This window comes from Bos grunniens, chromosome 15 (genome assembly GCF_055505025.1).
Source record: "Bos grunniens cultivar Pamir isolate PY7600 chromosome 15, Bosgru_T2T1.0, whole genome shotgun sequence".
Lineage (NCBI taxonomy): Eukaryota > Metazoa > Chordata > Mammalia > Artiodactyla > Bovidae > Bos > Bos grunniens.
Genome location: NC_141179.1, coordinates 35922560 through 35948344, shown reverse-complemented (window position 1 = coordinate 35948344; position 25785 = coordinate 35922560). Strand labels below are relative to the sequence as shown.

The 25785-nt window shown below is 35.9% G+C and overlaps 1 protein-coding gene across 8 annotated transcripts in view; it reads right to left on the bottom strand.

Moving 5' to 3' along the window:
• The window catches only part of PIK3C2A (phosphatidylinositol-4-phosphate 3-kinase catalytic subunit type 2 alpha), a 107412-nt gene that overhangs the window by 14220 nt on the left and 67407 nt on the right, over positions 1-25785 (bottom strand). For all 8 annotated transcript variants that reach the window (XM_086339779.1, XM_086339783.1, XM_086339782.1 and 5 more), the window contains 14 exons: positions 24132-24180; positions 23841-24051; positions 21227-21349; positions 19994-20161; positions 11970-12081; positions 11451-11596; positions 9127-9315; positions 8567-8660; positions 7978-8072; positions 7441-7621; positions 4752-4856; positions 3818-3910; positions 2273-2402; positions 173-309 (listed from right to left, as the gene is read on the bottom strand). In XM_086339779.1, coding sequence (XP_086195905.1) covers positions 173-309; positions 2273-2402; positions 3818-3910; positions 4752-4856; positions 7441-7621; positions 7978-8072; positions 8567-8660; positions 9127-9315; positions 11451-11596; positions 11970-12081; positions 19994-20161; positions 21227-21349; positions 23841-24051; positions 24132-24180 — 1833 coding nt within the window. The remainder of the gene's footprint in view (positions 1-172; positions 310-2272; positions 2403-3817; positions 3911-4751; positions 4857-7440; positions 7622-7977; positions 8073-8566; positions 8661-9126; positions 9316-11450; positions 11597-11969; positions 12082-19993; positions 20162-21226; positions 21350-23840; positions 24052-24131; positions 24181-25785) is intronic.

Genomic DNA, 25785 nt, shown 5'->3' with positions numbered 1-25785 from the left:
TTTTTTGTAATTTAGCATTGGTTTCACTCAGATCCTTGCCATTAAAAGCATTCTGTTTTTTATTCTTTTCTTTACTTGTAGAAAAATACTGTTTTCACAACTTAAAACTGAATGACTAGTCACAAGAGCTGGAAAATGAAAGTACTTGAGAATATGGAGACTAGTTAATTACCTTTTCATATTCCTCTTCAGAAGGATTGTATTTCCTCAGCCACTCAGCAAGCGGTTTATCTTTGAAGGATCCAGTCACACCATATTCCACTTGGATTTTCCTGAGGGTATCTGAAGCAGGAACTAGCTCCACCATGCCTTTAGCAACAAAACATTAAGACATGTGAAAATGTGTCCCTGCAAATGCACAGCTTTCGATGTTTGATGTAAGATACCAGTTTAGAATAATCATTTTTAAAAAATCAACTCTGGCAGCCCATACTAGAAAGTGTGAGCAATCAAAATTATCAATATAAAAACCAATTTTATTTTCAGAAGTACCCAAGATATAAAACTGAATTTGACTATTTGAGACTTTATATCTGTATATCCATGTGATACTCCCACAAAGAGTAATAATTTTAATTACAAACTAGGTAAAACTGATTCCACTAATAAAGCTACTTATAAGATACATGCTGTCCCATTTCAGCACAAAAGAACCTTCTCTGTAGTGCGTATCCAGGCAATGTAAGAGTGTTTCAGAGTATAGGAAGCCCTTTCAAGAGAAGAACAGATTAAGATGGTCTTTGTGATGTGTCTGAGTCTCAGGTTACATGTTTTCTCTTCCTTACTGAAATGTAAATGCTGTACTTATGTAGAAAAGTTTTTAAACACAAATCCACATAGAGAACTGTACCTTTTGTGTTTAAAAGAAAGACTATTATGCATGTTGGAACATACACAAAATAGTCTCAGAAAGAGAATTCCCTGGTGGTCCAGTTTCACTGCTGGGGTCACAAGTTCAATTCCTAGTCAGGGAACTAAGATTCCTGCATGCTGGGCGATATGGCAAAAAAAAAAAAAAGTAGTCTCATAAAGCTATGTAAATGGTTATATTTTGGGGCCAGGCTGCCAAGGAGGTGTGGGTGAAAACTAAGATTTAGACTCCAATTTATTCTATTACAGGCTATATGAGTATTTTACTGTATGTGTATACAGAATAAAAGATACAGATACAGAGACCTACTTTGAAGAAAGGACTAGATATAACCAAGAAGGCTAAGGCCTGAAGGCCATTCCGAAAGAAGGCATTTAAAAGAAAGCATTCAGGGCTAGGTTGTAACCCCAGTAGTATAGTCACACATGGCAGAGTGAATTCATTTGAATCTTTTATGTTGCTTAATTACATCATCTGATTTATAGTTCACAGTGACATCCTTTTTCAATGAATACCTGCATCCTGATTTTATGAGTATGATTTGTCAAATTTTTAATATACATACAAATTTCTAATTTCTTTAACAAATATACACACATACAAACTACTATGTACAAAACAGTGGATAAAAGTTCATAATGATACAAAGTACAATTATCCTCTAAGGGAACTTAAAATGAATCCAGCAGAGAAGAGGCAATGTCTGGTAAGTATCAAAGACAACTGCTGAACCTGGAGAAAGGAGGATTACTATACACTGATTATTATAGGCTAAGGTGCTTGTTAAAAACTTCAGGTTTTAACCATGTGAATGTGGTTTCTTCATTTGAAAAATAAGGACACTGAAAGATAACACAAATGAAAAGCTTTAGCACAAGGCAAGGCACAAGGTAAGCACTCAACCATCAGTTAGAAACAACATAAAGGGAGGAAGTTCACTGCCTACAAAATTACACAGAATTCCATAAAAGAGAAGAGTTCAACTATATGAAATAAGTATGGTGACAGAAAAACTAATCCAAGCAAATGACAGGCTCTTATTGAGCAATCTCTCTTGATAAAGTGACTTCCATTTCATAAGATGTACTGTCTTGCAAGATTAGGGCTACTCATTGAGTTATTATTGAATATCAACAAGAATTCTTAAATAGACTTGACTGCCCCTTTTTTGAGGAATTATTCTGACCAGGGATCAAGCCTGTGCCCCTTGTAGAGGAAAGGCAGAGTCTTAACCACTGGACCATGGGGGAAGTCTCTGACCTGATTTCCTTTTGATAAGATAAAGTCTGTACATTCTAATATGGTTGAGATCACAGACCAGCATCAGGACCGTTAGAGCATGAACACTCTGAGCGTTATCCAAGGGGAAAAAAAAAAAAAGACTACATCTAACAGATTTACCTCGATCTCTGCCAGTTGAGAGACATTTGAAAATTACCATCCTCAGATCTAGTCCTTCTTTAAGCCAGATCTTGTCCATAATCTTTATCATTTGTAAAGCTAACATATCTTGCCGAAGATCTTCACCAACCTTGAAATCAAGGAAACAAAATGAAACTCGTACATTTCCAAAAGCCTTAATAGATTACATATAAAAAAGGGGGGAGGAGTGGGGAGAAGGGAATAGAGAAAAGAGTAAAGAATGAGACAAACCGAACCACTTTTTTATTCTTCTGCAGCATCCCAGAGAAAGTTACTTAACTTCTTTACGTCTCGATTTCCTGATCTGTACACTTTAAAAGACTAGGTTTTACAGTATGAGTATTATATTCAATTTTTTAAAAGGGCAATATGGGTGATCTTTTTGATGATCAAAATATTTCATATCTTAACTGTATCGATGTCAATATCCTAACTGCAATATTGTACAAGATAATATCATTGTGTAGAGGGTACACAGGATTTCTGTGTAATTTCTTAAAGTGAACTATGAATCTACAATGATCAGTTTACTTTAAAAAAAAGTTAGCTCTCCAAAAATGAATTCCAACTGGAATTACATTTAAGTTTTCATTTTCTTCTTAAATTGGATAAAATAACTTTAAAACACATAATGATAAATACATTTTTGAGATGAGCCAAGAAAATTATGGGGGAAAAAAAAAGAGGTAATTTGCCTTAAAAAAATTACGATATACAAAATTACTGTATTCAAAAAGATGAGACTGTTTTAGGAAAAGGCAAAGACATCAGTAAAATAAAATGGAGTCCAAAACCAGATCTGAGTATATGGGAACTTGCTATATATATCAAAGGTAGTTGACTAATCAAACTCATTGAATTAACTAAATCTCTACATTCTTTCCTAAAAATAATACTGTGACTGCAACAAAGAAAACTTTGATTGCTAATGCATGTGTGTGCATGCTCAGTTGTGTCTGTCTGACTCTTTGTGATCCAATGGACTGTAGCCTGCCAGGCTCCTCTGTCCATTGAATTTTCCAGGCAAGAATACTGAGTGGGTTGCCATTTCCTTGTCTAGGGGATCTTCCTGACCCAGGGATCGAACCATGTCTCTGAAGTCTCCTGCACTGGCAGGAATATTCTTTACTACTGCCCCTTTACCATGCACCTGGAAGCTCTGATTGGTAACAGATTCCCACAGGTAAGTTACATGTTTTCAGAAACAGTGCCAGTTCATAGTTTTGCAATTTTACTCTGCACATCTCTAAGGTGTACCATTTATATCATAGTCTGGGTGAAAGGCACTACCTGGAGCTGTGATATACTTAACTAGCATAAGATGGCCATATGCAGCAGCTCTAGCCCAGAGTTGCCCTTGTTCCCAAATCCATTTGGAAAGAGTTTATAGCAGTAATAATTTTTCACAGTTATTCAATTTCATTTAACACTAAATAAAATTACTTTTGCAATTCTGAAAAAGGAATGTGAGAAAAGAATTTTTAAATTACAAACAAACAAACAAAGTCACCTTATTCTGCTCACCTTAAACATGACATTAATTTCTTCCCCCATTGGATCAGCATTCACCATTGTGACTTTCAAGGGCACAGCATTAGAACTGAAGAAGGAACACGACTACAATACAATATGTTAAGCATTAAAATGATAATACTGAAATAAAAATAAACTGAACAAATTCATTAGCAGACATCAAATTTAAAATTAAACTGGTTAAAAATAAATAAATAAATAAATAAAATTAAATTAAACTGGTTAAAAAACTAATTTAAGACTGTAAGAGTAATTTAAAGAAAACAACAAACAAAAACCCAAGGGAAAATGTAATCCCTGCTACACCCACCTTCAGTGACATAATTACACAACCCTGTCACCCACTGTTATAGTCCAATGAAGAGTAGCCATATGTCAACTTAAAAAAAAAAATTAAATCTGAGACTCCTTTCAAAACAACAGACTCTAATGGATGAATTTACTGGTTACTTTTGCTGAACACGAGTTAGAGAAAAATCCACTATTTGTATTATTATTAGCCCAATTAAAAATACAATTACTCAATTTTGATATTACAACTACTTTTTAATGACTCTAAAAAGTGTTATAAACCTTTGAAGAGTCCAAGTGGCCATTCACAAGGAAGGTAAAAAACTGCCTACCTGTGGCTAGGGAGTTTTACCACTGTAATTATAACATATGCAACTATTATACCACAGCAAAAAATAATTTATTTCAAGTCAATAAATAATTTCATTCTGTTTTGTTCAAGAATGGTAATTAGATAGGCATATACTGAGATAAAAACAGATTTTACACAAACACACAACCAGAAGTACTTATAACCAACCTACGCACTTATAACCAACCCACACACTGCACTTGCCTTAAACATACCTGCCCACCTGCCTTTTTATTACACAATATTTGAAAATGTAATATGAACTAAAGTATTTTATGTCACCTTAATATTTAATTCTTTTGCCACAAGACTTGGATTGAGAGGAAGACGGCATTTACTTCTTAGAAAAAAGGACTGTACTCGTTCCATACTCCTTTGGAGGATAACCTAGTTAAAGAAGTTGATATTGTAAGTACATAATGAAAATGAAGACCTATTTTTCAGACAACAAAAACACGATGTGGACCCAATTTTTTAAATGCCCAACTGTCATGCAGTCAAAAACAGCTGTTGCTAAAGAAAGTTAATATACTATAAAAATAAAATTTACAGCAAAGACTATAAACATAAGGGGGAAGTACATATGTTCATATTTAACATATTCGTTAATACTGACAGTCAAATAAACAAACAGAAACTAAATAATAACGAGATACCAATTTTTATCTAATAGACGAAAAATTTAAGATAACATTTAGTGCTGGCAATAGGGTTGGAAATAGATACGTTCATAATCTATTGGTGGGGAGTGGGGTCTTCACTGGTTAAGTTTTGTTTTTGATATTGCAATTTAATATAAACTATTATAACTGAAAATGTATATAGCTCTTGACTGAATTATTTCATCTGTAGGATTATCCTATAAAGGAATACCAGCAAAGGGACAAACACTTACACATTCAAGTTCATCACAGAACTGTTCAGGAAAAGAAAAAATGTATAAACAACCTGCACAGATGTAATGGTTCATAATTTATGCTACCGTACCTTGTAATACTATGTTCTCATTATTAAACAAAAAGTATAGTTGTATGTACTGACATGAATTCTCCAAGTCAAAAAAAAAAAGCAATTTACAAATAAAAAAACATCATTGCTAAAAGAAATTAAAGGTCAAAGATATCCCACGTTCATGAACTTTTAGACTTATTAATTACTAAGATTGTGATATTTCCCAAATATTGATCTACAAATTCAACACAATCTTTATCAAAACTTCAACTGCTCTTTTTGCAGAAATGGGAAGGCTGATACTAAAATTCATATAGCATTACAAAGGACTTCCAAACAGGCAAACAATCTTGAAAAAGAAAAAGTTGGAGGACTCACACTTTCTGATTTCAAAACCTGCTACAAAGCTATGTAATGAAAAAAGTATAGTGTGAAGACAGACATATAGATCAATGGAACAGAACTGAGAGTCCAGAAATAAACTCATACAACTATGGTCAACTGATTCTCAACTAGGGTGCTGAGTTTATTCAATAGGAAAGAACAGTTCCTTTAGCAGATGGTGCAGCAACACCTGGATAACCACATGTAAAAGAATGAAGTTGGGACGCTCGGCTCATAGAACAAAGCAAACAAGCAACAACAAAATAACCTCAAAATGGATCAAAGACTTTTAAAAAGTGAACCTATAGAACTCCTAGAAAACATAAGTGTACATCATTGTGACCTTGGATTTGACAATGAATTCTTAGATAGGACAAGAACAAGTAAAAGAACAAGCAACAAAAGAAAAAAAAAGTTAGATTTCATAAAATTAAAATCTTCTGTGCATCAAAGTACATTATGAAGGAAATAAAAATACACAAAATGGGAGAAAACATTTACAAACAGTATATCTGAGAGTATCCAGAATACATAAAGAACTCTAACATTCAACAACAAAAAGACAAACCAATTAAAAAGGACTTAGAAATTTCTCCACAGAAGATATACAAATGGCCAACAAACACATGAAAATAAGCTCCAAATCATTAGACATTAGGGAAATGCAAATCCAAACCACCATGAGATGCCACTTCATATTCACTAGGATGACTATAGTTTAAAAAAACTAAAAATAAATTTTGGTAAGGATATGGAGAAAATGAAACCCTCATTTGTTTTTTTGTTATTCAGTCACTAAGTCATGTTCGCCTCTTTGGGAAGCCATGACTGTAGCCTGCCAGGCTCTTCTGTCCACGGGGTTTTCCAGGGCAGAATACTGAAGTAGGTAGCCATTTCCTTCTCCAGGGGATCTTCCTGACCCAGGGACTGAACCCATATGTCTCCCGAATCTCCTACATTAGCAGACGGATTCTTTACCACTGAACCTTCATACCTTACAAGTATTATACCAGAATCATAAAATGGTGAAGCTACTTTAGGAAAGAGTTCAGTGGTTCCTCAAAAAACACAGAATTACTATACGATACAGTAATTCTACTCCTAGGCAAAGTGAAAACAGATGTTCAAACAAAAAAAAAACACACAAATATTCACGGTAGCACTATTCAGTAATAGTCACATAATAGAAACAAGCTTGATGTCCATCAACAGATGAATGGATAAAAAAAATGTGCTATTATTTACACAATGGAACACTATTAGATACACCTGCTAGAATATAAATGAATCTTAAGCTTATAAGCATATTCATTTGAACTTCTTCAACAGTAGCATCAATTCATACTTTTATTACTTTTATAATCACAAAAAAGTTAAAAAGCAAAACAATGAGAAAGAAACTCGAGAACAATCTTAATCGGAAAGAAATTTATAAGCATGGAAATGAAAGGGAACTGAGTTAGGATATAAAATATCTTTTCCAATAGATTTTAAGCAACCTTTGAATTCAATCTGCTTAAGACAGCATAGATGAGTTCTACTGGATGTCTACTGAAAAAGAATAAAAGCTTAACTTGTCAGTACTGCAAAGATTCTTTAACATCAAAACATTTATGTTCCCTCTGTGGGTACATACCTGTCTGGCTGATCCACTAGCCTGTCTTACTTTTTCTGCTACTCCTCCTAAAAGCTGTACAAGCTTTGTCTGCTTCAAAAGTTCTTCTCTGAGTCCTTTTCCTCCTACTGAGAGGAGGGCACCCAAAACATGTTCATATCGGGCACCAAACTGTGCATCATGCAGAGCATCCTTGAGGAGCCTAATACAGCAAAATATTGATGTCAGCCACTTCTAAGAACTAGATTAATGTCTCTCAAAAATTTATTTAAAAAGTTTAATTTGGGGTATCTAGGAATTAATTTTAAGCTATACAAGCAAGAAAAACTCTTTCAATATTACAGAGCTCTAACATGCCAAGTAATTCTGAAATAGAGGGTTCTGTTACTTCTGGTTTTATTTCTAAATACATAAAAACTTAGCTTCTTTACAATAGTCACTCCAATAAAACACCTGGTATCAACAGCAAATGGTCTGAGCATACTGTTTAGACTTTGAGTGTCATTTGTATAAATAATAGGAACAGAAATAAAGTACTTAAGAAAATTTAAATCTTACCAATATAAATGGTGTGCTATCTGTATATTTCCCAACGCTCTGGACAGAAGGAAGTGCACTAATGAACTATTCAAGTAAATTTCATATTTCAAAGCCTACATGCAAAGAAAAATAAGAATGAGTAGTTGTCAAACCCATACTACATTGTTAGGATAAAATTATCAAAATATAAACTATATAAATCAAGGATTACTCTTGTTGAGGAAAGATGATACTAATAAAAAATGAAACAATTAATTTAGGTGAAATTAATGAAATCAAGCAGAAAAGTACACTGACTTGGGAATAACATTCATTAGCTATGTTTAAGTGGCCAATTTAAAAAAAAAGAAAGAAAACCTCAAGTCTGGTTTATTCTGATAATTAAAATTCTAGGTACCTATATATATAGTATTCAAGCAAGGCAGCTGACAATAGTAGAAAAAATTTCACACTAAATTCAAATGCAACGCACTTTAACATCCCAACTGAACGAAAGTATTCAGTACTTTTAATCAAAACAGAAAGGAGATCCCTTAGCAAGATCCCTCCCTACTCATAAAAACTGGAGAGAGCGTAAGAAGGGTAGATAACCTAGTAAAAAACTCACCTGCACAAACTGTGGAAGAAGATCTGTTAGCTCATCATCACTGATGGCCTCAATCCAGGTCACAGCTAGGGACCTCACTTCCTGATCAGCAAATCTAGAAGCATACCACAAAATCAAGATTTGACGATGATTTCTAATGAACCTATTTTCCCTGACGACACAATCTCAATTTATTCCTGACAAAGAACGCTCAAATAGCTATTGAAAAGCAATGTGTTTCATCTTTTTTCTTAGGAAAAAATCATATTGTCCTATACACAAATACAATTTTGTGACTGTTTAGAAACCTTTAAGATCATGAAAATAAATTCTGACCCATATCATAAAAATAAAACAAATTATTGAAAATTTACAACCTCTCTAGATTAGTTTTCAATGATATGACATCCCTTTTTAATAACCTCAACACAAAAGATGTGTTTATAGAAATATGCATTTACACATTTATATGACACTGCTTTCACATTAAAACAAAGGGAACTAATCCTGTAAATAATATCTTGCCAGAAAAATTGACAACAATAAAACAGAACAAATAAATTCAACCACAGCTAACTTACTTCGAATCAAGAAGCTCCAAGGCAGTTAGTGGATGCAATGGAGGCCACTGCTGAAGCAATGAGTAAGTTTTGGCAAGATTAACCCATTTCCAGTTTGGGGCACTTGCAAGTACTTTAGGAAGACAATTTGGGTGTTTCAGGCAATAATAACGCTTCTCCCACAAAAAGGCTTTATCTTCTTTAGAAAGTCTAAATACATAATACAATTAAATTACTTTTCAGTGATACCATAATGACAGTTATAATCTCAATGATTAAAAATACAAAGCAGAAATTCATTCCTTTTAGGACAGCTACTTCTTGGTAGAATCATTAATACTAATTTGGGATAGAAAAACGCAATGTACATCAAACACCACTAATGTACCCTAATTTGGGGGATAGAAAGAAATCATTCTGCTTTGAGAGGAGAGTCTTAGTTAAGAAACTGAAGGATAATTCAGCCTAATAAAATTTATTGAGCTCTAACCAGATGCCAGGCACTAAAAATTAGAGTTGAATAAGGAGAACCTACTCTAAAAGACAGCAAGGATTTCATCATTTTATACAAGTAAAATCAAAAGTCATGTCAAAATCAAATACTACTACAAAATTTTAGACAATGAATATAGAGCTCATTTGAGGAATATTCAAAATAAAAACCTGTTTTGGAGATTGCAATTTACTCTTAACGACAAATGTTTACGTGAATGAAATATTTCACTATTTCACTACCTATCTATCTACCTTTGTGTTTATAATCCACGCAATGAATTGAAATGTATTCATTTCATGTGGAGTATGAAGAAAAAAATCAAATACTGTAAAAAGGCACACAATTAGGTTTCTCTCCTTCCAGTTCCTCTCCCAGTGACAACTGCCTCACCTAGTATATTCTTCCAGAGTTAGTCTATTTTTATAGAAGCATATACAAAGGTGCATATATCGAATTCTTCTTTCCTTTATGTTAATGGTAACATGAAATTAAAAGACGCTTACTCCTTGGAAGGCAAGTTATGACCACCCTAGACAGCATATTAAAAGGCAGAGACATTACTTTGCCAACAAAGGTCCATCTAGACAAAGCTATGGTTTTTCCAATAGTCATGTATAGATGTGAGAGTTGGACTACACAGAAAGCTGAGCGCCGAAGAATTGATGCTTTTGAACTGTGGTGTTGGAGAAGACTCTTAAGAGTCCCTTGGACTGCAAGGAGATCCAACCAGTCCATTCTAAAGGAGATCAGCCCTGGGTGTTCATTGGAAGGACTGATGTTGAAGCTGAAACTCCAATACTTTGGCCACCTGATGAGAAGAACTGACTCACTGAAAAAGACCCTGATGCTGGGCAAGATTGAAGGCAGGAGGAAAAGGGGACGACAGAGAATGAGGTGGTTGGATGGCATCACCGACTCAATGGACATGAGTTTGGGTGGACTCCAGGAGCTGGTGATGGACAGGGAGGCCTGGCGTGCTGCAGTCCATGGGGTCGCAAAGAGTTGGACACAACTGAGTGACTGAAGTGAACTGAACACACTATACAAACTATCCTACCTGCTTTCTTCATTTAATATCTTATATATTAATAACAGCCATAACTTCATTCTTAATAGTTACATAGCGATATTAGATAAATGTACCATAATTTAACCCATTAATGAACATGTATATCCATTTTACAACAACCCAAAGAAATACTGCAAGGAATATTCTTGTCTCCACAAGCAAATATAAAAGGGTTTTCTTTAAAATAATACTGTAACTGGAAGTGGAATTGTTAGGGCACAGATTATGGACACTGTGGCCTTAACAGACTGCCAAATTGCTCTCCCAAAACCTGCAGAGTTCTGCCCACAGTGTAATTCCTGTTTTTCTGTATTCTATCAATACGTCATATAACGAGACATTTTAATTTTCAACAATCTGACGTGTGAAATGGTAGCTTGTATTACTTTAAAACTCTTTGATTACTGAGAGGCTAAACATTTTTTTCAGACGTTTAAAAGGGTTGTATTTCTTTTCCGAAGAAAAACCTATTCATATTCTTTGTCTACCACTGTGTTGTCGGTTTTTCTACTTACATAAAAAGGTTCTTCATATACTAAGGAAATAGATTATAGTCCCCAGTCTGTTATTTGCATTTGATTATGCAGAAAGTTTGACTTACACAAATTTCTAAATTTTATGCACTTATATAGTCTTTTTATACAACTAAAAACAGAAAAATAAAACTTTCCATATCAGGAACATTGCTAAATCATGAACTAAATCAGGACATTTAATAAACCATTAACTTGAACTTTACATTGTAAGAGATAATAAGGCAAGAGAATTAAAGGAGCATACCCAAGTGATGAGTCTCTGTGAAGAATATCAAGAAGTCTCCCTTTCACATCACTCTCCAACGTTTCTAAGTTGTGTTGTTGTATAATGCTTCTGTCCACTTGAGGAGCGGTATAAATGATATCAAACGTAGGAGAAGGAAAATCAACCTTAAAAATCAACAGAAATTGATCAAATTACAGCTGAAAAGTCCACATATTTGCTACATTTACTTATTTTTGATTTGTCTTAGCCATAATGGTGAAAATATCAAATATTAAATTAATGCTTCTGTCCTTTTATTAAGAGTGATTACTGTTATTAGTACTTCTCAATAGCACATATATTTGTGGGATTGGTATAAATGCATCTTTTACTATTTCTCAGAAATAGGAAATGGCTTATTAACACTTAAATACAGATCCTAAGATCTAAATAAGATCAGTTAGGCTTCTTTAGTAACAACTGAGACCATGGTATACATATATTCTTTATAAAGAAATTAAAACTTAAACGTCTCCACGTGTCAGCAAGTATCATTACCTGTAACACTATTCTTTCCATCACATATCCTTTTTTGGGGACTGTTCCAGGAATAAGATTTGTATGTGATGAAGTCCAAAGATACAGAAGCTTAGTTCCACATGTTAAAAACCTTCATGAATGTAAACAGAAGAATACTGTGGTTTTCATTTTAATAATTAATTAAAAGCTCACAACACATGGTAATGTATTTGAAATGTTAATAATCAAATATTTATTAAACATCGTCTATATAGAAAGAACATATTAGAAGGAGTCACTCTCTATAGTGTATTTTCACTTTAGGTAAATGTACTGAAGTATGGAAGTTAGAACAAAATAAGGGAAGATGAAATGGGGCTTGGGACAGAAGCAAAGATGGGTAAAGTCTCAGAGTCACCTGTCCCCAAAACAACTTCTATAGGACAGTGTTTGAACATCATCTACAGGGAAACATATCTCAAGGTGGTGGTTTGGATTTCATAACCACTCCTTGAATTCTACCATAAGAATAAAAACACATGTCAAGGAAACTAGTATCTACTTTGTGTCAAAGTATGGATTGTTCCAGATGAGAAGTTTAACCTGTTTGTGACCAGGGGTCAGCAACCTTTTTCTATAAAGGGCCAGACAGCAAATATTTGGGGTCTTCTGTGGAGAAGGAAATGGCAACCCACTCCAGTATTCCTGGTCTGGAGAATCCCAGGGACAGGGAGCCTGATGGGCTGCCGTCTATGGGGTTGCACAGAGTCGGACATGACTTAAGCGACTTAGCAGCACTAGCAGCTGGGCTATACAATCTCTGTCAGACTCAACTCTCCTATTACAGGGCCAAAAGAAGCCGTGAATAATACATTTTAAAACTGTGTGCTGTGTTCTAACAAAACAAAAAACAGGCAGTGAGCTGGAGTACGCTGACCCTTGCCCTAAACTACCAATTTATAATCTACTGAAATTAGAAACACACAGATGAAATTTCTGAAAAATAACATGATATATAAAAGTAGGAAACTATAAACTTCATCAAACTTTGTTCATTTTATTCAAATAGTAAATATCCTTTCCAAAACTAGACTCCAGTTTACGTTTTCTCTAGCAGATTAACAGCTTTTAAATTTTTGGCACAGGAATTCCCTGGCGGCTATGAGACTGTGCTTTCACTGCAGGGGACCCAGGTTCGAGCCCTGGTTGGGGAACCAAGACCCTGCAAACTATGTGGGGTGGCCAAAAAAAAGATCTTCACACATTATATTCTATCTATTCTAGAGCCACCCTCACCATCAGCTAGATTATCTGTAGGCAAATTCTGATTATATCACTTTATTTGTATACACTTTTATGAGTCTCCAAATGATAAATACTGTTATTTAAACATAATTACAACAAAATAATTAAAAATAACTACTTGTAAGTTATCAGCTAGGGACTTCCCTGGTGGTTTAATGGTTAAGAATCAGCCTGCCCATGCAGGGAGGACAGGGGTTTGATCCCTATTCTGGGAAGATTATACATGCTATGGGGCATCTAAGCCCAGGCTCAGCAACTACTGAAGCCCACACACCTAGAGCCTGTGCTCTGCAACAGAAGCCACTGCTATGAGAAGCCCACGCACCACAAGAGTAGCTCCTGCTCACCACAATTAGAGAAAGCCTGTGCACAGCAACAAAGACCCACTACAGCCAAATAATTAATAATACATTAATAAAAGGTATCGGCTATACAGTCAGCATTCAAATTTCTCTGAGTGGCTCTAAAAAAATTTTTAACAGCTGGTTTGAATTAGGATACAAGCAGGTCCAACATGTGTGTTGGGTGATATGTCTTTTTAAGTTATCTTTTAAGTCAAAGGTCAAACTCCAGACTGTCACCTGCTTTTGTAAGTAAACTTGTATTAGAACAAAGCCACATTCATTCATTTACATGTTGCCTATCACTGCTTTTGTTGTTGCGACAGAGACTACATGACCTACAAAGTCTCAACTACTTCTGTCTAGTTCTCTTTACAGAAAGTTAACCAACTCTTGTTTTACCCTATACATTGTTCCTTTTTATCCCATTACTTGTTGAATAATCCAAGTCTTTTGTTGTGAAAACTTTTCTGTATCCTGGCTTTTACTGACCGCATTCCCCTGGTATCATTTTAGTATGTCCCTTTATCTCCCATGTTTTCTGTAATATTTCGATCTAAAGAACTGAGCTGATTGAAGGTTAGTAATCTGGCAAGAATACGTAATGTTTTACAGCTGGAATTGTATACTACTAATTCCTGATGCATCAAATAAAGCATGCATTGTTTGGTGTATCTCTCCTTCTGTGATGTTAAGATAATCTGTTCAAGTGCTATCAGTCTAAACCATTTATTATAAAGTTCCAGAAAAGTTAATCACAATGGTTTCTTAACAGGCATTAATAAATCATTACTTAAATCATGAGGCGACGGACAGCACAGAAGCACGGCGGAGAGGAGTTACCCCACACCCAAGGCCAGGGGCAGCGACCGAGAGCGCCAGACTGTGACGGCGCAGGAGCGGCAGAGAGGAGCTACCCCACGTCCGAGGTCAGCGGCGGTAGCTGAGAGGAGCAACTCCACATCCAAGAAGCAGCAGTTGTGCCAGCACAGGAGGGCTGAGAGCAGCTACTCCAAATTCAAGGTCAGGAGGGGCGGCCGTGAGGAAATACCCCTCATCCAAAGTAAGGAGCAGAGGCTGTGCTTTGCTGGAGCAGCCGTGAAGAGATACCCCATGTCCAAGGTAAGAGAAACCCAAGTAGGTGTTGTGAGAGAGCATCAGAGGGCAGACACACTGAAACCACAATCACAGAAAACTAATCAATCTAATCACACGGACCCCAGCCTTGTCTAACTCAATGAAACTAAGCCGTGCCCTGTGGGGACACCCAAGATGGGCAGGTCATGGTGGAGAGGTCTGACAGAATGTGATCCACTGGAGAAAGGAATGGCAAACCACTTCAGTATTCTTGCCTTGAGAACCCCATGAACAGTATGAAAAGGCAAAATGATAGGATACTGAAAAAGGAACTCCCCAGGTCAGTAGGTGCCCATTATGCTACTGGAAATCAGTGGAGAAATAACTTCAGAAAGAATGAAGGGATGGAGCCAAAGCAAAAACCATACCCAGCTAGTAGAGGTGATGGAATTCCAGTTGAGCTGTTTCAAATCCTGAAAGATGATGCTGTAAAAGTGCTGTACTCAATATGCCAGCAAATTTGGAAAACCCAACAGTGGCCACAGGACTGGAAAATGTCAGTTTTCATTCCAATCCCAAAGAAAAGCAACACCAAAGAATACTCAAACTACTGCACAATTGCACTCATCTCATACTCTAGTAAAGTAATGCTCAAAATTTTCCAAGCCAGGTTTCAGCATTATGTGCGTGAACCGTAAACTTCCAGATGTTCAAGCTGGTTTTAGAAAAGGCAGAGGAACCAGAGATCAAATTGCCAACATCCGCTGGATCATGGAAAAAGCAAGAGAGTTCCAGAGAAACATCTATTTCTGCTTTATTGACTATGCCAAAGCCTTTGACTGTGTGGATCACAATAAACTGTGGAAAATTCTGAAAGAGATGGGAATACCAGACCACCTGACCTGCCTCTTGAGAAACCTGTATGCAGGTCAGGAAGCAACAGTTAGAACTGGACATGGAACAACAGACTGGTTTCAAATAGGAAAAGGAGTACATCAAGGCTGTATATTGTCACCCTGCTTATTTAACTTCTATGCAGAGTACATCATGAGAAACACTGGGCTGGAGGAAGCACAAGCTGGAATCAAGATTGCCAGGAGAAATATCAATAATCTCAGAGATGCAGATGACAGCACCCTTATGGCAGAAAATGAAGAGGAACTAAAAAGCCTCTTGATGAAAGTGAAAGAGGACAGTGAAAAAGTTGGCTTAAAGCTCAACATTCAGAAAACTAAGATCATGGCATCCAGTCCCATCACTTCATGGCAAATAGATGGGGAAACAGTGGAAACAGTGTCAGACTATTTTTTTTTTGGCTCCAAAATCACTGCAGATAATGACTGCAGCCATGAAATTAAAAGACGCTTACTCCTTGGAAGGAAAGTTATGACCAACCTAGATAGCATATTCAAAAGCAGAGACATTACTTTGCCAACAAAGATCCGTCTAGTCAAGGCTATGGTTTTATGGATGTGACAGTTGGACTGTGAAGAAAGCTGAGCACCAAAGAATTGATGCTTTTGAACTGTGGTGTTGGAGAAGACTCTTGTGAGTCCCTTGGACTGCAAGGAGATCCAACCAGTCCATACTAAAGGAGATCAGTCCTGGGTGTTCATTGGAAGGACTGATGCTGAAGCTGAAACTCCAATACTTTGGCCACATCATGCAAAGAGTTGACTCACTGGAAAAGACCCTGATGCTGGGAAGGATTGGGGGTAGGAGCAGAAGGGGAAGACAGAGGATGAGATGGCTGGATGGCATCACCAACTCGATGGACATGAGTTTGGGTGAACTCCAGGAGTTGGTTATGGACAGGGAGGCCTGGCGTGCCGTGGTTAATGAGGTTGCGGAGAGTTGGACACGACTAAGCGACTGAATTGAAGTGACTTAAGTCAGTGTCAACCAAGAATGCTTTTGACTCCACTAGATATTTGGCAATGTCTCAAGACTTTTTGGTTGGCAACTAGGGTGTACCACTGACATTTAGAGGGCAGAAGTCAAAGGTACTGCCAAACATCCTACGATGCACAGGACAATCTCCCACAGCAAAGAATCATTTGGCTCAAAATGTCAACAGTGCCAAGACTGAGATTTCCTGGCCTAAATCTATTATTTCAGTACGGATTGCAACCTCAGATATGTAGACACCACCACCCTTATGGCAGAAAGTGAAGAGGAACTGAAGAGCCTCTTGATGAAAGTGAAAGAGGAGAGTGAAAAAGCTGGCTTAAAACTCAACGTTCAAAAACTAAGATCACGGCATCCACTCCCATCATTTTATGGCAAAAAGATGGGCCAACAATGCAAACAGTGACACAATTTATTTTCTGGGGCTCCAGAATCACTGCAGATGGTGACTGCAGCCATGAAATTAAAAGACACTTGCTCCTTGGAAGAAAACCTAAAACAAACCTAAACAGCGTACTAAAAAGCAGAAATATTACTTTGCCGGCAAAAGTCCATCTAGTCAAAGCTACGGTTTTTCCAGTAGTCATGTATGGATGTGAGAATTGGACCATTAAGGCTGAGCTCCAAAGAATTGATGCCTTTGAACTGTAGTGTTGGAAAAGACTCTTGATAGTTCCTTGGACTGCAAGGAAATCAACCCTGAATATTCACTGGAAGGACCAATTCTGAAGGTGAAGCTCCAATACTTCTGGACCACCAGATGCGAAGAGCCAATTCAATTAGAAAAGACCCTGATGCTGGCAAAGATTGAAGGCAGGAGGAGAAGGAGACGACAGAGTATGAGATGCTTAGATGGCATCTCTGATTCAATGGACATGAGTTTGAACAAGCTCCAGGAGATGAAGGACAGGGAAGCCTGGCATGCTACAGTCCATAGGGTCGCAGAGAGTCGAACATAACTGAGCGACTGATAACAACAGAAATTGCAAAATTCTGATATTCTGTCATTCTTTCTGCATCTATTAGCTGAAATTTTTCTACAAAGAACCTTCTCACATCAATTATTTGGTAATCCTGAGATTCAACTATAAAGGAACAGCAGGTTAAACGCTTGATTCCATTTATTTAAAAATGAGTTAAGAACTCATTTGTTGCTGAGGTTGACTGAAATGCCTGTAAATCATTTGGCTCTTATAATAACTTCATCAGGCTGTATGCAGGTTGTAGCTTAAACATAATTAATTTTAAAAGAATTTCAAGACCAGGATTTCTGATCATTATATTATAGCACATGAGCACAACTAAATCATTAACAGATTCTCTCTATGTATTTATATATAAAGTCATCTCCCTTCTTAATTTCTGAGCATTTTTTGAATGTTAAATCCTAACATTATCTAGACTGACTACACAGCTTGGCAAACTCTCAAGCTTAATGACATCAGTTCATTCTTTTAAACCGTTGAGCACTGGACGCATGCAAACTATTTAATTGTCTAACAAAAGTCAACTGCCCTTCCCTTTACTCTTTTGAATCTTGAAAGAAGGTCATTAATTCAATAAAAACACTTATTAATAAGCAAATAAAATGGCAAAAAGTGATAATACTCCTTGAATGAAGCAGACTCTTGTTGCTTTCAAGTGCACGAAGGTTTTCAAAACTGACTCATTTAGACACAATTACATTTGATTTTCTCACATTAACTATACCTGACACTTATTTATCAAAGACGACTGAGAACACAATCCCCCTCCTTTATGTGGCCAATATTCTGTTTTAGAGTAGTTATGGACTGTATTTAGCAAGGAGTTCTAAACATGTATCATTAATAGCAATCTCTTAACTGCTCTTCTCTAGTGTTTGTCAGTTCAGAATTATGTCAGGTGTCAAATAAAATTGGAGCCCAATGAAAGGTATATAATTAAAAAATCTTACATGGCCTTCTCACATATAGGGGGAGAGACAAAAGAAAAAAATATATGAAAAATGCTATATTTAAGTACATGGGAAAATAATATTTTTTAATCATTTTATTGTAGGTTAAAGTGAAAGTCACTCAGTTGTGTCCGACTCTTTGTGACCGCATGAACTATAGAGTCCATGGAACTCTCCAGGCCAGAATACTGGAGTGGGTAGCCTTTCCTTTTTCCAGAGTATCTTCCCAACCCAGGGATCGAACCCAGGTCTCCCTCCTGCACTACAGGCAGATTCTTTACCAACTGAGCCACAAGGGAAGCCCAAGAAAACTGGAGTGGGTAGTCTATCCCTTCTCCAGTGGATCTTCCAGCAGTTCTTGTAAGTTAAATAGATCAATTATTAAATCATTTCCCAAAATGGTTTCAAAGATGGATTTTAAATCAAAACAAGTATCATGGTATCAAATAAATCTGAGAATGGCAATATAGGTTAATGTTGAGAATACAGACCCTGAGGCCACATTCCCTAGATTCAAACTCAGTTCTACCATTTATTAACTAAGTGCCCAAGGGCAAACCACTTTGATTTCCCCCTCTGTAAAAAGGGATAATAATACCTACCTTCATAATGTTGTTCTGAGGTATATAAGGCTATGTATACAGCATTCAAACTAATAGCTTGCATAGAGTACATGCTATGTGTTTGTTATTACAGTAATATTATTATTAAACACAGCAGCTTGATTGCAGAACTTAAGACACTCCAATATGATAATGTCCATTATCACTCTCCAAAATGTTATCATGTTCTATATCAAGCATCCCAAACTTAGTCAATGATTTTTCTTTTCATTTAAGAAGACATTTCATGGTCTCAAGGAACATATTATTACTTAAAACATAATCAAAACAGTCAGCTGAAAAGCCAGGTAGATTATACTATCCCAAAGGCTATTAGTAGACACAAAGCTCAAAAGGAATGTCTTTTACCTTAAGGATCAGCAAGTTTTGCATACATGTGGGACTTTTGAAGATTAAAGGCCAGGGGCCCATAACAGTAAGCGGAGATCAGTCAGGTAAAGAGAGGGGAATAATATGCAGCTGTACACTCAAACAGGAGGATAGGGAAAGGATGAGAAGATGGAAAATGGAGTTTTGTTGTTTTAATCAAAGGAACGTCTAAGACCATGAATATTATGTCAATAATATAATGCTTTTCATAAATGACAATTAAAGAATGAATTAAAAAAAAAGAATGAATTGGCTGCTGCTTTTCTTCTGGAACAGTGACCAGCGAAGAATCCTTTGAAAACCCATATAGATATGTTCAAATGACACCAGAACAACTTTGGTTTTCTCTGTATCTCTGAAATGACCTCTTTTAATCACACCGGGAAACGGTGACAACTCATTATCTCATCATGAATGTCAGTTTTCTTCATTCCATTCTCTGGCCAATACTGATACTGCAGGGGTGTTCACAGTAACTCACCATTACAACTCAGCAACACTTACCGTTTAAAGTCAAAAAGAGGTAAAGAAACTTTGCCCAAAGCTTCTGGCCCTTTTCTCTGCTTATTAGAATCAGGGGAACTTCCACTGCTCTGATTTAAAATTCCAAAAAGAGTAAGGTGAAGAAGTGATTCTAACGGCAATTGTGATATCTGGATGGGAAAAATGATTCTATGGGGGGGAAATGTATTAATAGAAAAAACAAATTAGATTGAATAAGAAGTTTAACCCTTTAACGAAACTGACAATTTTAGGTATTTTATTTGACTCTTCAAATAATCTTTAATTCTGAGTAAAATTTATGTAAGTAAGTAGCAAGCTTGGTTAACAAATACTAAAAGATCTTAAATAAATTTCACTAAAATTTCAAACATATAACATTTCTCTCTTCAAAAATTTGTTAATCCTTTTATTTAAGACTTGCAATGTCAATTTTTAGGCAAGATAACCACCATCTTTATTTCTTTTAGGAAAAGCTAGATGAATGTTCATGAGTGTTTCTGACTCTAGATGTTTGTGTGCACATACATGCACAGACAGACATATATGTTTACTGGTGCTTTTTTTTTTTAATAAGATCTGAAAGGACACATGAGGTCAAGAGTGGTCACTCTGAGGAGTCATGAGACAGTTAAGTGCTGGAAGTAAAATGACATTTTTCACCCTATATGCATTTTTACATTATTTGACTGTTTACACAAACATGCGCTACTTTTGTAATTAAAAAAAAGAAAACTAGGAAACTATTTAATAAATGCAGAATAAAGTTTTGCAATTGCCTATTTGCCTAAATAATGAAAGCATTCCCTTAGTTCAAAGATAATATTTTAAAAATATTAACAGTTCAAAATATCATCTTATACATGGATTGAAAATAATTTTTAAAATCTGTTAACCAAGAACTACGCTTCCTAGATACATTGTCACAGAATAAATACTAAACTAAAGCAATATTATAAAACACCATAATTACACATGACTTTAACTAGACAAAGGCTAGGAAGAATTGATGGCATGGTTCTGTAATTTAACAATATGAATATTCAAGAGTATTTCAGATTTTAAATAAGAGCTTCAGTCCATTCTATAAAATCGTATCTAGAAGAATCTTTAAGGTATCAGTAAGAATCTAATTTTAATGGAAATTGTAATTAAAAATGAAAGCTGGAAGCATACATGGAAAAAGGTAAAGAACAGGACATACTGAAAGAATAAAAAGCCAAAAGTCTCACTTACAGTTCATCCCATTTAATAAGATAGAAGAAATTCTTATAAGTGCCAACCTTCTTTGATTGAATAGGTTTAAAAAGATCCTTTCCATTGTAAGTCAGGGAACATACCAAGTAGTATTTTTCATAACTGAGAAAATAAAAGGGTTTAATTTAATTTTTATTTGATAAACACAAATGAGTTAACTAACCAAGTATATATATATATATTTGCCATTAGCCATTCTTCCCTAAGTGACTATTATCTGAAATAATTTGGTTACTATATCAGTGAATTTTTGGAAAAACATCTAAAATTTAACTATTGCAAATCCTACAAAAATAGAGGCAGAGCAGAGGGAATACAGAAGGGAACATATATTCCTAGGTGTCAGTCTAAAGGAACCATATTGATACCAACTGGAGAATTTATCTCAATTTGGTAACAGTTAGTTACCAGCATTAAATTTTAGTTAAATGACACTGAATAATTCCTCATTTCTAGGTATATTCATTCTAGGAATAACAGTATAAGCATTTATGTTCCCTAGGTGCCATTTTCCTTTGGTGAGCCACTGAAGTAGAGTCCGTTTACCATATTAATGGTGCATGGGCCTGAGCTACACTGAGCTGATCTTCCTGATTAGGAGGGCTCCATCCATGGGGAGAAGGAAATGGCAACCCACTCCAGTATTCGCCTGGAGAATCCCAGGGACAGAGGAGCCTGGTGGGCTGCCGTCTGTGGGTCGCATAGAGTCGGACACGACTGACACGACTTAGCAGCAGCAGCACCATCCATAGGGACAGACGCTACTGTAATCTTTCATGGGAAGGCAATGATTTAGTCCCTAACTGCCACAATTACAGACCTGGGTAATATATAGTCAGGCAATCTTGTAGGGAGTTTCGGGTTCAATACAACTGTATTCTACTAGTATTCTAACTTACTGCTAGGCTTACCCATTAAACATTTTGTTCGTCCATTTTGTTCATACAATCTGTTTATCATTCAAAATATATTTCAAATCTAATCTCACTGGTTCACATAGCTATCTGATTGCTTTTTTCAACCTCTTTTAAAATCAGCATTGTACTGGGAGTTCCCTGGTGGCCTAGTAGTTTCAAATACAGGCTTTCATTACCACTGCCTAGTAGTTTCAAATACAGGCTTTCATTACCACTGCCTGGTCTGGGAACTGAGTTCCCAAAAGCTGTACAGCACAGGGGGAAAAAAAAAAATTTCATTTTAATTATCACTGCATTGTCTTCTGCTGAGTATTTGTTCTCATTAGTGTCCCTAAATTTGTGTATATACATGTTTTTGTATGAAGAATGTGGATAATATTATCCCTGTAACTATTTAAAAGAATGAAATACCTTAAGACAGCAATAGTACCCATCAAAATGCAAGTTCCAAGAGGGCAAAGATTTTTCGCTGCCTTTTAACTGCTGAGTCCCTAGTACAAAGAACACTGCCCACAGATGGTATTCAGTAAATATTTACTGACTGAATTAATATACCATTTTCAAGTCATATTATATAGTATCTAATGTTCAGTTTATGTTCTAAAGCAGAATTTACATTTGATATCTCATAACTAGGCTGGTAGTAGTAGCAGTAGTAATCATGTACGGATGTGAGAATTGGACCATAAAGGCTGAGTGCTGAAGAACTGATGCCTTTGAATTATGGTGCCGGAGAAGACTCTTGAGGGTCCCTTGGACAGCAAGGAGATCAAACCAGTCAATCCTAAAGGAAATTAACCCTGAATATTCATTGGAAGGACTAATGTTGAAGCTGAAGCTCCAATATTTTGGCCATCAGGTGCAAAGAGCTGACTCACTGGAAAAAACCCTGATGCTGGCAAAGATTGAAGGCAAAAGGAGGAGAGGGCGGCAGAGGATGAGATGATTAGATAGTGTCATTGACTCGATGGACATGAATCTGAGAAAACTCCAGGAGATACTGAAGGATAAGGAAGCCTAACATGCTGCAGTCCATGCAGTCGAGAAGAGTCAGAGATAACTTAGCAACTGAACAACAGCAACAACTTGTCTTTATTTTATAGCATTAAACTATTATAAAAATTATTTCAAAAAAAAAAATTATTTCATTAAATATATCCAATTTGGACTTTTCAGTTTATACTAGTCATTTCCAGATAAGCTGAAGGTGGTAAACTTTTTGGTACTGACAAAAAAAAAAAAAAAAAAAAAATCAAAAAAGAAAAACCCATATTAAAAATTCAACAAAAGAAATATGCCCTTGTAGACTTCAAAGTCTAACAAGAGTAAACTGTAAAAACTACTAAAGAGGAAAAATAAATGTGCTAAAAAAGTCTAGTCCCACTACCCTGGTTCTAAAGGCAAGCCAGAAACAGCAGTCATAAATTAACTAATTTATTAACATTTGCCCTTGTTAGTTTAAATATATTTTCCTGCTTTTTCTGCATGTAGTGAGAGTGATAATAATATTTACTAACAGCATCAAACATCTTTGTAATTCTTAGGAAAAACACAAAGGTATTTGGTGGATCAAGTATCCATTTAAAGACCAAGGTAACAGTGGATGCTGATGTTTTACAAGGTTATATTAGCCTCCAGGTAAAGTTGTACATATCTTCTTCTAAATAGCTACTTACTTTGATACCCAGTTACTTGAAATACCATGAGCAGCAAAAATTGTAAACTGGAGCTGTTCTGTTGTAGTCCATGCTTCCTTAATGTTCCCGTTACTTTGGGCACAATCTACAGAACCTCTACCAGAATTTGCATGGAGTCTGAGAAGATCATAAATTGCCGCAGTTAACTGGTCCATGCTTACTTGAAAAGGATTTTCAGGATTCAGTGAGCCTAGATTTAAAGAAATTGTTAATATAATTCTCTGTAAAAGCAACAATTACTCCTAAAATGTAAGGAACTTAAATACATACCCCTACTTGAACTCCTGTTAATGTCTCCTCCTCCAGACAGTAAAGTTGCCTGCTTACACACATACAGATTAGTCAGAAAATCACCCATGATGGAATATAAAATGTTTACTTTTAATTTCAATACACTTATTAAACTCTATATCAAAGAAATCCTTCACTGGAGAAACTTTCCAAGTGTCTGAAGAATTAATAAAACAATAAAAAAGAATGCAAAAAGAAAGTGAATGTCCCAAACCAAATAAAAAGATACTTTCAATATCAAGAAAACCATGCAATAAATGAAAAGTACTGCAAAATAAACTCAGCAAAATCTGCCTCATCAAATCATTTTTTGGTAATTAATATTTGAAACTCAAATGTGCTAAATATATTAATACAGTATTTTATTTTCCATTACTTGCTCTATGATTAGCATAAGCATATCCTTAAAGAAACTAGAAATCTACTTATTACCATTTCGTGTCTCAAAAAAACCCTTATAATTATTTGAACTGAGTTTATCTCCTACTCTCTGCTCATTTACCCAGCAAATGAATATAATGAATAGAAGCCTCAGACAGCATTAGGACCATGGCATTTTTTTTTTTTTTAAAGAAATACTTATTTATTTATTTGCCTGCATCAGGTCTTAGTTTCAGCATGCAGGATCTTTGTTGCAACATGTGGCATCTTTTGTTGCAACACATGGACTCTCTAAAGTTGTGTCACATGGGTTCCAGAGCACCTGGGCTCAGTAGCTGTGGCTGGCAGGCTTAGCTGCTCCACAGCATGTGGGATCTTAGTTCCCCAACCAGGGACTGAACCTATGTCCCCTGAATTGCAGGACTGATTCTTTAACCACTGGACCACTGGGGAAATCCCAGACCATGGCATTTTATTGCCTCCAAATGATTTCAGATGTTTTTTAATTTCTAAAAAACAAGCACATAATAAGAACAAACTAACAAAACACGAGAGACTCAAATTTCTGTATACCATATGGATAGGGTCTTTGAGACAATAAATGGATTGAGTTATTTCCCAGACATTTGTTGAAGAACATACCATCAACATAACTTTTCCTTTCTTGAAAGTTATCATGTCTTGTGATCCTTCTTTCATCCTTCCAATCAGAGCTATGAACATCCCTCTGAACAGTTAATTAAATCCCAGTGGAAAATACCACAGGGAGGACTTTTACTAAATACAACAGTATGATATCAAGTGAGGGCTCCTAATCTGGTTGCTTCTGAGGCAATTTAAGTCACTATTACAGAGACTTCTGGGTCTTTCCAATAGGAAGGAGGTTTACTCCAAAGCAGAACTTCCCCATTGACAACCATGGACATTTGCATCCAGAGGGAGAAATGTTAGCTATTAATATCCAGCTCCTTCAAGGGCAGTATTACCTTAAAATCTTCGACCAACTCATTTTTGCCAGAGTTTCTCCTCTACACACAAAAAGTTCAGCTGGATATCCATTTATTCAATGTCAACTCTCACAAAATTCTTCAAGGCAGTCCATCTCCTCTTGGAAATTCCCTCACCTTACCAAATAAGTGACCAAATCAGCTCAAAAGTAAAAGCTAGAGTTAAAATGGTAACATTTTGTCTAGCAGAAGCAAAAATTTCCCAGTTTAAATGACAGATGCTCACTTATGTACATATTTGCATG